Genomic DNA, 14,720 nt, shown 5'->3' on the forward strand with positions numbered 1-14,720 from the left:
AGCAAGGAAAAATCCCCTTGAAGGATTTACCTTTAAAAGTACACATACCTCTAGGTTTTTAAGGAAGGTAACTCTCTTTCTCCCTCTTGTAAAGCGTTTTGTGTTGTCTCCCCTACATGTTTCATCCCACATCCTTCATCCCTCATCACTGGCAGGCCTGTAAATGAAAGGTGCGTGTTTCTGAGGGTGGGGGGTAACAGGGGTGAACCTATCTTTGTACTGGTGACTCCTGAAGTAGTAAAAGTAGTTGTGAAAACATTGTGACATCAAATGTATTTTTCAAGTTAATTTCCTTTTTGCTCTTGTACACCGGGATGACAGCCATGTGCCACAGCTGGTACTCCATTTCCTGCCTACTGTTTTCAGGTTTCTTTAACAGCTTAAGTCTTTAAAATTATAAGACTTATGACCTCTGGCCATCTCAGTGGGGTAGATCTTGAAACTGTTCAGGGATGTGATGGAGCACCTTCCACAGCACGTTGACTTCTCCATCACTGCACTGATGCAGCCAGGAAGAAAGCCTGGAGTAAGAATACTAACTCAGACGGAAAACACACCGGTTTTGTCTCACCAACTAGATGGAGGCTTTCCATCTGTGCACACCCAAGTCTTTGCTGGTGGGAAGTTTAATTTTACCAGCAATGCTGGAAACTGCATCTCAGATGATTTACAAGATTCTTTCCACCTGGGGTGATACAAATAATGGAAATCACCCCCTCAGTTTTTAGTCAGGTGGACTAAATACTGAAACGTGCAATGAAAGAATGTTAGCTACTTTAGTCTTGTAGATGTTGTTAGATACAGCAACTCAAGTAAATCAGACCGGTGCATCAAATATGCTGGATATATTCTTTTCCATATTTATATTTAGGATGGCTCTGTTGGCCTTTTATTCCCTGTAAACCCTTCTTGCTACCACAGACTTGAGGTGTGCTATAACTACTGAATCTCTTTTACCTATCTGTAAAATGGGCGATTGTCCTATCCATCACCATCGACACTTAGACCTCTTTTTGTATCAAAGCTGTATGAAATGTAGAGTATTTCTGATGTGTTGACAGAAACTGTTAAAAGGAACTCCTGTGAGAAATACGGGTTTATTTCGAGTTTCTTATCGAGCACTTGGTGACAATCCTGACAGTATTCTGGACAACTTTTAATGCGAATCTGCCTTCTCCCCGTTACCGAGTATCGCGGAGGGCCCACGCTGACACTGAGATGAGAGCCCATCGAACCGGTGAGCGCCGCGCTTCCCGTTCTTCACGCTCAGACGCGGGGACGTCTCCTGGCGACGCGCGGTGTGTGCAGCAGCAGCAGCCGCAGTCCACAGTCCGCAGCCCGCAGGCCGGGGTCACGCCGGGTCCCCCGCGACTGCCGCAGCGCGCCCGAAAGCAGACCTGTCCCGGAAAGGCTGCGGGGCCCTGCCACCGCCGGAAGCCCGTCACCCAGCCGCCGGGGCCCGTCCGCTGCCGGCTCCGCCGCGCTCCTCCTCCAGCGCCCGGCGCTTTCTTTCTCCTCGTGGAGAGGTCCTGTGCCGGCTGCTGCCCCGTAGCTGCTCCCAGCTCGACAGCGCTCAGGGCGCAGCTCCGGGGCGGCCACCCTGACCCGACCCACGCCTTGGGGGCCATGGCCAGCCCCGCGCGCTGCCCTTCAGCTCCGCGAGGACGGCGTCGCGCAAGCGCAGCAAGCAAGGGGTCAGACTCCGCGCCGCCTGGCGGGCGCTGAGCTGCCCGCGGGTGATGGCGGCGGCGGTGAGGCGGGCGGCGGCGCGGATGGGCCGGGACTCGGAGAGCCGCTCCACCACCCGCGGGCTGCTCAGCAGCGCCAGCAGCACCCGCCGCAGCACCATCCCGCTCCCGCGAGACACAGCCCCTCTCGCGAGAGCCGACGCCTGCGCCCTGCCCCGCCTGCTCTCGCGAGGGCCGTGGCCCGCCTCGCTATTGGCTGCCCGCTTAGTGGCCGCCGGCGGCGCGTGCAGGGGTCGCGCTGAGGGGAGGCAGCGCCATGTGTTCCGCGGACACGCTGAGCGTCTTGCGCAGCGACTCCTACGTTGACCTCAGCCAGTACCGGGACCAGCACTTCCGGGTGAGCGGGGCACCGCCGCCGCCGCTGCTGCTGACGCCGCGGGGGGTGGGGGCCGCGCGGGACGCCTGGGCCGGGCCCGGTTGTCGTCGGGTAACGCTGTCGTTGCGGCTCAGGGGACGCGGTATGACCAGGAGCGGCTGCTGAGGAAGAGCTGCACGCTGTACGTGGGGAACCTCTCCTTCTACACCACAGAGGAGCAGATCCATGAGCTCTTCGGTAAGAGCGGCGACATCAAGAAGGTCATCATGGGGCTGGACAAAGTGAAGAAAACTCCCTGCGGCTTCTGCTTCGTGGAGTATCCTTCTGCGGGCCCGGCCCCGCGGCCGCTGATGGGACCGGCCCGGTGGGTGCTGCGGTGGGGGGCGGGAGCGACTGGGCCGCTGGCGAGCAGAAATGCGGGCTCCGGTTCATGGGGGCGTGACCCGAGGGTAGAGCTACTCGGTTGCCAAAGTGTGCGAGGGAGTTCTGGGCGAGAGGGGGCAGCGCGAAGTTATTTATTGTCTTAAAGGCCTTTTGCAACCTGAACGAGTCTGCGGTTCTAACCTCCCCGCACGTCGAGTGGGGGTTATTGGGTTGCTTTCACTCTGATGTTTTCAGCCGGACACTTGCTAGACAGCTGACCTCTGTAGAAAAAGCATATTCTCAGTGCTCAAGTAAAGAGGTCTTTTATTTCATACAATCTCACCCATAGTTTCTGTTGGTATGTGGCATCCCTGTAATGTGTTGGCTTCGTTACGTGCAAGTCTCCTTGAAGATTGTTCTGTTACTGGTTCCAGCAGAGTCACCAAAATGGTGAAAGATTGCCATGTCAACTGAGCATGCGCTTTGCCATGCAAAGAACGCGTGGCGCTTTGCATTCTTGCTTTGCTAATAGAGCTTTGTGCTTTTACAGGTGAGTGTGGTTGAAGAAATTGATCCAAGATATGCGTTTTTAGTATTCTTGAGCTCCTGCACATTGCTGTTTCACTAGCAGTTTTCTTAGCTTATATAGCTTCATCAAAGCAGTTGCTTTTAAAGCTAACCAAGCAAGAACCTGATTCAAGCAAATACTTGGTTTTGTGGCCCATTCAATGTGGATTTTCTGTATGTTGAAAATAGAAGCCCCCCCCCTTTTTTTTTTCCGTTAACTTATTCCTAAGGTATTACGCAAGAGGAGATGCTGAAAATGCAATGCGATACATCAATGGAACCAGACTTGATGACAGGATCATAAGGACAGACTGGGATGCAGGATTTAAAGAGGGTAGACAGTATGGTCGTGGAAGATCAGGGGGCCAGGTAGGTTGTTGTACAGTCTAGATTTTAATTTGACATTACCAAATTACTGGGTTTTGAATGAACACACTCGGAACAACTTAAAAAATAGTATCTTGAAAGTCATTGTTTAAGACATCTTCTCAATGATGATGTTATCCACCAAAAATAAATAACTTTTTCATGTATTTAATTGAAAGCACTTTCAGAAACTTCGTGGCTGCTTGGGGAGACAACGCTTAAAATAAGCCCAGAAAATATAAGGCTGTCAGGAGCACAGAGAACAGCACCTAGCTTACCTGAAGTTGAGCAGGTAGCAGATGCTTTCACTCCTGAAGCATGAGGCTGGCCATCTTCCCTTGGGTTGTTGTAATTAAAGAGTCTCCCTGGGCATCGTTAGAAAGGAAGTTAATTTATGCTGTGTTCTGGCCTTCTGCATTATGTGCTTTGCCTTCTCTTTTGTCAATCAGCTCCTTGTGGGCACTTACATGTTGTGAACTCGTTTGGACTGTTCTGATGTTGTAAAAGTTTCTGAGATGTTGTTTTAATTTGTTTTTACTGGAATTCCCTTTTTCCCTCCTTTGTAAGGTCCGAGATGAATATCGGCAAGACTATGATGCTGGAAGAGGTGGTTATGGCAAAAATGTTCAGTGCCAGTGAATAGCGAATTGACTCATCAGCCTCACAGGAGAACTAGATCTGTATTGTAAATGTCACCAAGCACAAAGTAGGCCTGCTTGCACACCAATTTGTGTAGCTAGAAATTCACAGAAACTGCTACCCGTGATCCTGTGACTGCGTATGTTCAATATCTCTTTTGTTTTGATATCGGGATCCAAAGCATTGCAGAGTATGTTAATCCAGAGGACCTGGGAGTGAGGTTTTAAGCAATAATATGGGTGAGGCTTTGGTGTTTAAATGCTGCTGTAACTTTACTAAAGGAACAAAGTCTTAATGGTATGGTGCTTTTTTTCTTTTTCACTGTCAAACCTTAATTATTCTGTCACTGGGATTTGTGTACATTGGTATCGCAGGGTGGAGAATGGCAATAAAGGAGGGTTGGGTCAGAGATGAAAGAAAAAGGCAGAAAGCCCAGAAAAACAAGTGGAACTTCTAGGGAAACTTTCAATTTCTAGGGAAGACTTAAAGTTGCAGATTTTCTGGTGTTACTGGATTAGAATCCTTTCACACTGATGCTGTTCCTAGCACACCTACATGAATCGCCACAGTAAGCCAAGTCAAATTGTGAGCCCAGGAATCATAAAGTAAGAAGCAAACCTAGCAGGAAACAGCCATGCACTCTTCTACAGAGTGTCATGTAATTGCATGAAACTGCGTGATACAGAACCATTTTGCTTTGTTGGTTGTGGAGAGAGTAAGAATTACAGTTGCAGTTATTTTCTGCAACTGTTGGGGTAGTAATATTTTGTAGTAGTATTATTTTGTAGTAGTAATATTTTGCTCCTGTCTGGTAGCTCCCTCCAGCCTTAATATCTGAGGAACGGTGTCTTTCCTTTGCCTAAAAAGGTGGCATGAAGCCACATTGTACGGTTGCCCCCAAAATGGGATGTTTGATTATACTGTATGTATAATGAGAAAGTTTGTTCTCAAAATAGATTTTCTAGTTGCGAAACTGCAGTACAAACAAAGGTAAAAATAAAAAAAGATGAGTTTGGGGAAGAGCATTACTTTCTACTGAGCATGTGGTAAGAATGGTGAAAGAATGCAGGACTGCACAGATTTCTTTTGGTTTTTCCTTCTTTTTCCTGTGGGTCCTTTTCATACTGCTACTTTATATGATGGGATTTTGAGGTACTGCAGGTCCAGGAATAAAAATAACTGGTGATCCCATGATCTGTGAAATTGACTTGCTAAAACAAAATAGTTTAAAAGGAACTGTTACAGGGCTTGGGATTATTGGTTCGATTTGGTTTGTTTGGTTATTTTATGGACTTCCGAGTTCTTTGGAAATTGCAATTTACAGAGTTTTGTCCACATGTATTGTTCATGACTCCTTAAAAAACTTCAAAATACCAGATATGTAAAAGTTGATCCTTACTCACTGAAGATATTGTTGGTCATCTTGATCAGTTTTGTGTGAACAGTTAGTCACAACTGCTCCTCTAAATTCAAAATACAGTGAGGAAGAACAACTGCAATGAGACTTCGCTTTCTTAGGAGGCAAGGGTTGTGGGTGGGCTTTGGGCTTGTTTGGCACATGGATTAAAACCACATTTTCAGGATCACTTGGTGCTGGTCTGCAAACAAGACTTTGAATAAAGTTACCTTTTTCTATATAGTACATTTGATCATGAGTTTACAGCTTACAATCTGCTCTAGGAAACCTCTGAAGTTTATTTTTCGTTATATCGATTTTGTATAAAAAATACTGTCTTACCAAAACTTCAAAGTCACTGCCAAATAAAGCTGCAAATTTAAAATGGATTACTTTTATATTTTCTTCACAAAATCAGTGGGAGAAAGAAGCTATATTGAGACTCTTGTCCACAGCCTTTATTGTAGTGTCTTTTAAGATGGAGAGAATGAATATTGCTTCCCTCTGACTGGATTTTCAGTGTTGTTTAGTTCTTAGCTGGATGCTGACAGTTGTTTGGTTAATGCTGTTCTTTCTGATACTTCTTGGATTATGGAATAGAAATGAAACTGATGATCCTGAACTGGATGTGAAAGTCCTTGTTGTGTAACAAGTAGCTTTGAAGGTGCACTTCCTTATAAAAATGAGGCTTTAAATTATTTTTTATTCTAAGTGCTGCAAGGCAGTCATTCTCAAATGAAATGGAGGTGATAGTAAGATTTCCCCTCAAAACCATCTCTGTCTTTCGCTGCATATGTGCAACGTGTATGGAAAGATTTTGTCTTAAAGTGAGATTTTCTGGTTTGAGAGAAATTTCAGTCCAAATGGTATTTAAAAGCACAAGATGCATCATGTAGAGTGATAGTATCTCAAAGGCTTGTACATAGGAAATTGGTTTGATTTTTGCCTTCCCTAATTGAAACTGGATATGGCTCTGCTGAAGCTAGTGTTTAACACAAGTAACTGAATTAAGTCTTTAAAACTTCATTGAGGGGCTTCTTTCGCTTTCTTATGTGCCAGTTTGTTGTGATTCAGTTCTCTTGGAAGTACAGGATCTCCTGTGATTTTTGGCATGCCAGTCCATTATGATTATATACACTTTCCTAGAAGTTTAAGCTCTATATTAGCTTTTCTAAATACTTGTTCATTATAATTAGGTACTTCTATGGAATTGTATCCATAAAGAAATACGTCACCTAAGAATAGGGGTGGGAGCTTAGTCATGCCTTGAGGGAAGAGAGGCTGTTACAAATCAAGGCAGCAAGAGCTTCAGTCTCCCACAGACTGTGGTGCAGCCTCATGGTGGATTGATTTACATGCCTCTCTTTGGTACCAATAGCTGCAAATAAGATTTGTATTCACAGCATTTGAGTCTTTGTATTGCAGTGTAAATTGGAGCATTAAAAGCCTTCATTTTCAATGGCTGACAAAATAATCCCTGTTACCAGCGTAGCCCTGCAGGCTGGTTCCAAGGTGGTCTTTGTATCAGTCAGATTACTTACTACCCCGTGCAGCAGCAAAGTTTGTGCTCAGGTTGGTGCCAGTGCAGCCACCATTGGTGTTAAGATTCTTTCTACACAGGCAATTCTGAAAGACAAAATGATTGAAGTATTTAAGTTAATATCCAGTATTTCATCTTCCACAGCTTGTCAGATCAGGTTTCTTGTGAAGGTAAAAAACTCTACTAAAATCAAGTGGTTTATACAAAGGCTTTGATCTTTAGAGTGAAAGAAAATGCTAGTCAAAAATGAAAGCAGTCCACAGGGACTCAACATCTAATAAACTGTTGTCCATTTATTAGATGTTCAGTCCGTCTGAGTTTCTAAAGGACAGCATATAAATGAAGAAGAATTAGACTGGGTACGTTTCTTTGCAGTTGCTGGGATTTCTGCTCCTAATTGACTGTGTTTGGTACTTTAAGGTAAGTGTAGGGCCTGATCCAACTACAGATAAAGCACAAAAAAATTGTCAGAGACTGCAGAGAGAAGTGTCCTGGTCTTCGAAACGTCTGTCATGTTTGGGAAATAATGGCCTGATTTATTAATTGCCTGCTTTCATGTGTCTCCTGCCTGCTCCTGTCCAAATAAGCTTTTGCACAAGGGATTGGATATACTCAGAGCTGCTCTACAGTAACACACAACTCCTCTGCTGTCCCTTTAGGGTAACTAGATGGTGTAAATGTTTCTTGTGGCTTGGGGAAGTTTCTCGTGTCAGAGTTCCATAGTTTGTGAAGGTTACCTTCCTGCCGCTCTGCTTCCCAGCCTGCTTTCAAAGGCAAAGATGTACTTCAGTGAGGTAATATTCTTCAAAATTATTTTAGCTTCTACCCGAACGCTATTTGACTGTCTGTTAGGGTTCCTTACAGGTAAAAAAAGGGGGGGGGGGGCGCGGGGAGGAAATGTGTAGACAAACTCTACTTTGCACCACTTACTGGTTGGTATGTTTATATCTGACACAATCTTTCCCTTTAGCAGAGGCATGATATTTGGAGTTTCAAACCCTTGAGGAGCAGCCCGAGTCAAATGCCAGATGGCTCCCTCTAGTGACTTAGTGAATTAGTGTGCTTTTAAGTTCCGATATGGCCAAGAGGGTTGCTGAAAGCTCTGTGCAGTGTCCTGTGTGTCGTCCGGTCTCAAGATTTTGCTTTTGTGTCGTAAAAATGAGAGCAAAAACGTAATCTTCATCTGTAGACCGTTTTTCAGAGCGGTGGCAACTAGAGATCAGGGATCCATGAGTTTGTAGCCCATCGTCGTTTCTCTAGTAGCAGCTCAGTTGTCTTTTATACTGGATATTGCAATATGCTGTGTCTGTGGTGATCTCCTTCCCTGCCCCTAGCAACCTCTTCAGATGTTGCAAAGGCACATCTGTGATACTGAAGGAGGGCTTGACTCTTAGATGCCAAATCCGTGCTTCACAACCTCCCATTAATTATGTTGTGTAGCCGTGCCAGAAGATCTCCTTGTGCCAACCATCTGTTTTTCAATCTCTAGCGGGTTATGAAATGAAGTTCTGTGTCACACACAACAAAGTAAATGTATGCAGCTTGGCAAGACAGTAGACAGGGTCTTAAATGTGTAATTTGTTTCTGTGGAGTTGCAGTAGTCCTTCAGGCTCTTTGCAGACTTCAGTGTCTTGCTTCAGAATATCTCTGCGAGGAAAGTGCCCTTTTGTATCTTACAGATTTTTGATCTGAGACATAAGAGGGTCTATGCTGTGTGACAAACCCGTGGTGGGTGAGGAGCTGAGCTCCCAGTCTCCTCCATCCTAGCTCTGGCAAGTCTTTCTTACTTGTGCTAATGTACTTTGTGACACAGTGAGTGTAAGAAAGACACGCAAGTACCCTTCTCACACGTGGCTTAGGAAGATATGAGGGGTGTGTGCAGGTTATAGATCAGGTCTTTTAAACCATTCTTACAAACCAATCATAAATACCTTAAGAACACAGTAGGGGTCTAGTGGAATGACTCCTCTCCATGCAGGACTGATGTGATTTACTTCATATTAATACCTTCCAAAGCAGTTGTAGACATCTTTGCTTAAGTCTTTCACTAGTCTGATGGAAGTGCTGTACCATTTTACAACTAGGGAACAGTTGAGTAAAGACTATGTTTAAAACTTCCCTTTCCTTCCCAGGAGCACCTTTGCCTGAATTCCAGAGGGTGCTTCTCAGTGGTAACAGGACTGCGTGGAATGGCTTTTCATGTAAATCCCTTTGCAGAATGGAGGGTCTTGGTTGTTCATTGCGCCTTTGTGCTGTGGCTAAATTGGGCAGAAACAGTAATTCGAGAGTGTGTAACCTGGGTTAAATGTAGGGGAAGGAGGATTTATTTATTTGTTTTTCACAATTGAAGGCCAAGTATTAATTATTCCTGGTGTAGGATTTTATTGCTTTGAAGGTGCTACAGCAGACACTTGCTTTTGGAAAACCTTTCTTGACTGTTCAGCAAGAGCAGCCATTCTGGCTGAGTGTACCTCTCAGACGCTTTCTCTTTGTTCTCCAGTGCTCATCTCTGACTACATAAAACCTGTCTTTATTTTGTTCTGTTACTCTCCAACAAAGTCTGTACAAAGCCAGTTGCTTCTGCGCTGACAGGAAAATCCACCACTGTTTCAGAATCATAAAACTGACTAGGTTGGAAAGGACCTTTAAGATCATCAAGTCCAACCCAGGACTGCCAAGCCCACCACTAAACCATATCACGGAGGGCCTCATCTGCACAGTTTTTAAACACTTCCAGGGGTGGTGATTCCACCACTTCCCCGTGAAGCCTGTTCCAATACCTGATTACCTCTCTGTGAAGAAATTTTTCCTGATACCCAATCTAAACCTTCCCTGGCGCAGCTTGAGTCCATTACCTCTTGTCCTATTGCTTGTTACTTGGCAGAAGAGACTGACCCCCTCCTCACTAGAACCTCCTTTCAGGTAGCTGTAGAAAGCGATAGAGAGCACTTCAGCACCTCAGTGTCTTTCCTGTAGTAGGGGCACAGAGCTGAACGCTGAATGAGGGGCTGAGTCAGGATTTCAGATGCCAAGTTGCACAGGGAGAAACTGAAATACCTTCCATCAGAAAATAGTGTGAATTGAGCATTGCTGAGTTAATGACCTGGAAAGCATCTTTCTCAAGTGCCTTGAGGATAAGTATGTTTCTGAAGAAAAGACTGTATGTTAAGTAATTTGGTTGAATTTTATTTAATTAGAGCTACCTCTGATTTCCTTTTCAAGGTGCGCCATTTATTGATCCTTCTGAGACTGGTATTTTTCAAGTAGGACAGTATTGAACCACAACTTGTGTTATTTCAGGTACAATTAAAAGACTTTTTTTTTCCTGGAACACAATTTGAAAACAAATGGCAGTTTGCTATTTTGATATTTCTCCTGTTACATGCAACATAAATATCAGCATAAATTAGCCTAATTGGGTCAGCTTGTAATTAAATTTCTGGACAATAAAGCTTTTCCTTTCTGTACCAATCTCTCCCTGCAAGCCACAATTTAAAAAGGAGATTATGATTTTCTAGTTAGGGTGAGTAAGAATATATTAAATATTAATAACACATACTTTAGGTCTGTAGCTCACATGCCGTTTGAATTGCTTCAGACTGAACTAGTTCGGTTTTTCTTGACTTTATTACTTTAAAATAATGTTCTTATTTCATCCTTTGTATTTTTAAATACTCTACAGGGAATTTTTCTGACTTAAAAAGGTGTTGCTAGTCTGTTCAGCAGGGTTTGAGTATGAGTTGGTGGGTTTTGTTTTGTGTTTGGTTTTCTGTAATGTCACTGTTTTGCAACATCTTAGATTACTTTTTGTGAAAACAGCACCCCGTCAGCTTCTCATGCAGCCACAAGATGTCATGAGAAGCCGTGCCTCGCTGCAGGAGGAGTGAGTGTGCTCTGCAAGTGCTTTGAGAGCCCTCATAGGGGGCCAAGTCGAGCAGTAGTTCTGGAACGAGGTGTTCTGAAAACATCTCAGTTCTCCGTACAACTATTGCAGTGTCTCAACTTCTTCAGTGAACCCTTTCATATTAGGGTTATGCTTGAAACAAGTGACTAGTAACTGCTTGAACTGTCTTCTAACATGCCCTGAAGCAGCAGATGTAGGAGTGCCTTAAGGTTCCCAAGATGTAGCATGCCCTGTAACATTAAGCACTGCAGAACTGAAAGGTTCTCTGTGTAGTAACCATGATTGTGCATGCTGGAAGAGGGCTGGTTTGTGGTTTGTGTTTTGCAGGGGGTTGGTTGGTTGGGGTTTTTTTTTTCCCCTCTGAATTTACTCCAATAAGAGGAGAAATGTGTTTCCAGGAACTGGAAAGGATTTTCTCCCATTAAATCCAGGAATGTCCCAGAGTCTGCACTTTTGCTTCTGCTTTTAAATTTCCAGCTGAATTTCCTCTTTGAAATCTACATATGAGCTTGAAAAAGCTATCAAGCAGCAACTTTGCATAAACTAAGCATTTAATATGCTAGTGTGCCCGAAGAGTTCTTGAAAGGTCTCATGGGAGCAGTATTGACTCCTGGGTTGCATCTTGGCGTGAGTCAGGGAAGCTGAGCAAAACAGTGTCACAAAAAGAAACCACAGCTTTCTGGTAGGAGGGATTGAAAATCCCTCAGGGTAAGTGTCCAAAATCAGTTGCCAGACAGTATTTTTCTGAGAATCCAAGGCTGTGAGGGCCAACAAATACCACTTGGTCTACAGAGTTGGACAGAGAAAGACCTTGGTTCAGGAGAGCACAGAAAGTTGGCAGGATGTGAAAAGTGAGGGAAAGATTCCGGCTAATTTGTGCTAATCCAGTAATTCGGATTCTAGACACAAAATGGGTCACCAAAGCAAAGTTAATAAAACATTAGAAGAGGCCCATCAGCCTGAATAAACACATGGTGTTCATCAGCAGTCCCTGGATATGGTGTTGATTCTGTGTTTGATCATGTATTTTCCCCTAAAGATACTTAATTGAACTGAAACTGGTGTGAGACTGAGTTTGTTATGATTGATTCAGTCCCTATCAGAAAACAAAATCACTTTGATGTACGTGAACGAGCGCTGCTGTTTCTCGTTGTGCTCTGCGAATTGTCTTCCCCGTCGAGCAAAGTACTTCACAGGCTGGAGCACTCTGAGCAGCGCACGCCTCAGCAGGCACAACACGTTTGTTGTTGTCAATATGGAGATGAATAGAATAGAGAACTAAATAATTTTAATCTCTTTATAGGAAAGAATGATTCAGGGCTCCAAGTTCAGACAAATCTGAAAGCAATTAACTATCCCCAGACCTACAGCTGTCCTGAGAGGCAAGAAAACATCATACAAAGCTGTGTGCTTGAAGTACCAAAGCTTTAAGGTGCTCAGGATTGTGGTGGACTCTTGGACTGTAGAGTTGGATGTGCAGCCCTGGAGAGAGCCTGTTTTCACTGCATATTTGCAGGGTGTGTGTATCCCACCTGTTGGAGGATGATGGGTTTTATAGCTGGCAAAGGTTTCAGAGCATATGTAGAGCTGTACTGCAACTGCCTTCTGTTCAGAGGGTCAGGGCACTTTTCCCTACGTATGTGGCACTAGAACGAAGCTCATGATTTTCCTTTTTTAATGGTTGTGGCAGGTGGCTCCTCTTCAGGAAGAGACTTTCATTGCAGCTGTAAAGTCTAGGGGAATTTAATGTGTTCCACAGATATACAGATACAACAAACACAGGTTGTATCTGTGTATGGATTGAAGTACGTGAGGTTACTGGAGTATTTTTTTTCAGCTTTTAGTATTTTAGGTTTTAATAATTTGAAGTGAATATTTTAGTGCACATAAAATGCAGAATTGCCTCTCAATAATTATTTTTTCACTGTTAGCCAGAAGTTTGCTAAGCTATGCAGTTTAACAGTGCAGTTCTCCTCTTAGCTGCGTATCACTACAGGCCTAGGAAATCAGTTTCTTCATGAGTTCCAAAATTCACAGATATGTGAACAAAGTTCAGCATATGTATAGTGTAATAGGGCTTCTTTAAAAGCAGTTTTAATTTCTTCTCCTTTTTTTTCCCCTCAGTGAAATGGATTTTCTAATGTAGGAAGCATATAATACAAATTCATTTTGTGTAATAACCTTTTAAGATTATTCATTATTTCTAGACTTTTTTTATTGCTAAATATGTTGTTGCCACAACTTCTGTCAGTGACAGTATAACTTACAGTAGGGATGTGAGAGACTAAAACTACAGAGGAATAGTGGTGACAAAAGGTAGAAATCAAGCATCATTTTCTCTTTGGCCTTCCTTTTAAAGGGAGAGAAGGTATTCCACATTTACAAAGATTATATTGTTGCTTCTCAGACATGATTCAAAGATACATATTGAAAGACGGGAAAGTATAAAACATCGTTGTATCATTAGGAATTCTAGTTCCATCCAAATAGGAAATGTTCGATTTATGATCCTTAAAGAAAGCTCATGAACAGCTTTTCCACTTGAGGAGAAAAGCGTAAGAATAGTTTTTTAAAAGTCTGTATAAAATTAACATTCCCCTTTGAGCCCTTTATTCGTTCAATTTCTGGGCATATTTAAAAAATAATTGAAGAATTAATAGAAGCTATATGAAAAATAATATTAAAACCCCTCAGTGAAATGCCAGTGGTTTGGTTTTTTTTTTTTCAGTATTCATGGTTTAGTTTTTGAGTAAAATAAATGTTGATTTCAGTAGGCCTGAACTCATCAGTTGAACACCACTTGAGGACCTGCTTTCCTTTCGTTTACTCCGGAGTGGATGAAAAGAGAATTCACAGACCTTGGTGGCATTACTGTGCGCAGGCCTAAGGGTGAACAGAGTATCTGCTGTCATTTGCAAGGCCTATTTATTTAAGAGAAAAGGATCTCAGTTTCTGGATTGAATGTGCTATAAACCTTGGCATTGGAATATTTCTGTTAAGTGCGTTGAACACTTAACTCCTGAAATTTGTCTACGTGGGGTTATTATCTTTATGCACACACATCTTATGAGCAGGGATGTGAAAATATCAGTGAAAAGCAGGCTTTTTGCACCTACTGCTGTATTTACAGTCTCATAATCTGAGAATGTTGCATCTTTGCAGTGGCGGAAAAAGGTACCATGCTGAGGAATGATGATGATCATAGAATAATAGAATGGTTTGTGCTGGAAGGTACCTTCAAGATCATCCAGTTCCAAGGCCCTGCCATGGTCAGGGACACCTTCCACTAGAGCAGGTTGCTCCAAGCCCCTTCCAACCTGGCCTTGAACACTGCCAGGGATGGAGCAGCTACAGCTTCTCTGGGCACCCTGTGCCAGCGCCTCAGCACCCTCCTACTAACGTCTAGTCTAAATCTGTTTTCTTCGAATCTTATTTACAGAATCACAGAATAGTTAGGGTTGGGAAGGAGCTTAAGATCATCTGGTTCCAACCCCTTTTCCATGGGCAGGGCCAGACCTTTTACGGCACGGCTCGGCTTGGCTTCGCACGGGGGAGGGCCGAGGAACCGGAGCGCCGAGGGGGTCTGGGGCAGCCCGGCAGCGGGAGCAGGAGGAGTCGTGGCGGTCCGGGGCTGCTGTCCCAGGATGCAGCGGGGACCGTGTCCCCCTTCCCATCTCTCCCGCCGGAGGCATTCGTGTTCCCCGCAGACGCTCAGTGTCACGGTCTCCAACGGCAAGAGGAGCCCATGCCCTGGCTACTGTGTCCCAGCAGCCAGCAGAGCTGGGCGGTGCTCTCAGCAAGTCCCAGAACCATGGGGCAGCACTCCTGGGAGAGGATTTTCTATTTAATGGAATTCAGGCTTTGGATGATGGGGGGCTCTT

The 14,720-nt window shown here is 44.1% G+C and overlaps 2 protein-coding genes across 2 annotated transcripts; one reads left to right on the forward strand and one right to left on the reverse strand.

Moving 5' to 3' along the window:
* Positions 1 to 1,078: 1,078 nt before the first annotated feature.
* On the reverse strand, positions 1,079 to 1,987 carry NCBP2AS2 (NCBP2 antisense 2 (head to head)). The gene has a single exon (XM_080624295.1). The coding sequence runs from the start codon at positions 1,847 to 1,849 to the stop codon at positions 1,574 to 1,576; it is 276 nt and encodes a 91-aa protein (XP_080480421.1). The 5' UTR covers positions 1,850 to 1,987; the 3' UTR covers positions 1,079 to 1,573.
* NCBP2 (nuclear cap binding protein subunit 2) lies at positions 1,898 to 5,886 on the forward strand. Its single transcript, XM_080624294.1, has 4 exons — positions 1,898 to 2,085; positions 2,199 to 2,380; positions 3,225 to 3,363; positions 3,928 to 5,886. The coding sequence occupies exons 1-4, from the start codon at positions 2,005 to 2,007 to the stop codon at positions 3,997 to 3,999; spliced, it is 474 nt and encodes a 157-aa protein (XP_080480420.1). The 5' UTR covers positions 1,898 to 2,004; the 3' UTR covers positions 4,000 to 5,886.
* The last annotated feature ends 8,834 nt before the right edge of the window (positions 5,887 to 14,720 follow it).

The sequence above is a fragment of the Psittacula echo genome, assembly GCF_963264785.1.
Source record: "Psittacula echo genome assembly, chromosome: 7".
Classification (NCBI taxonomy): domain Eukaryota; kingdom Metazoa; phylum Chordata; class Aves; order Psittaciformes; family Psittacidae; genus Psittacula; species Psittacula echo.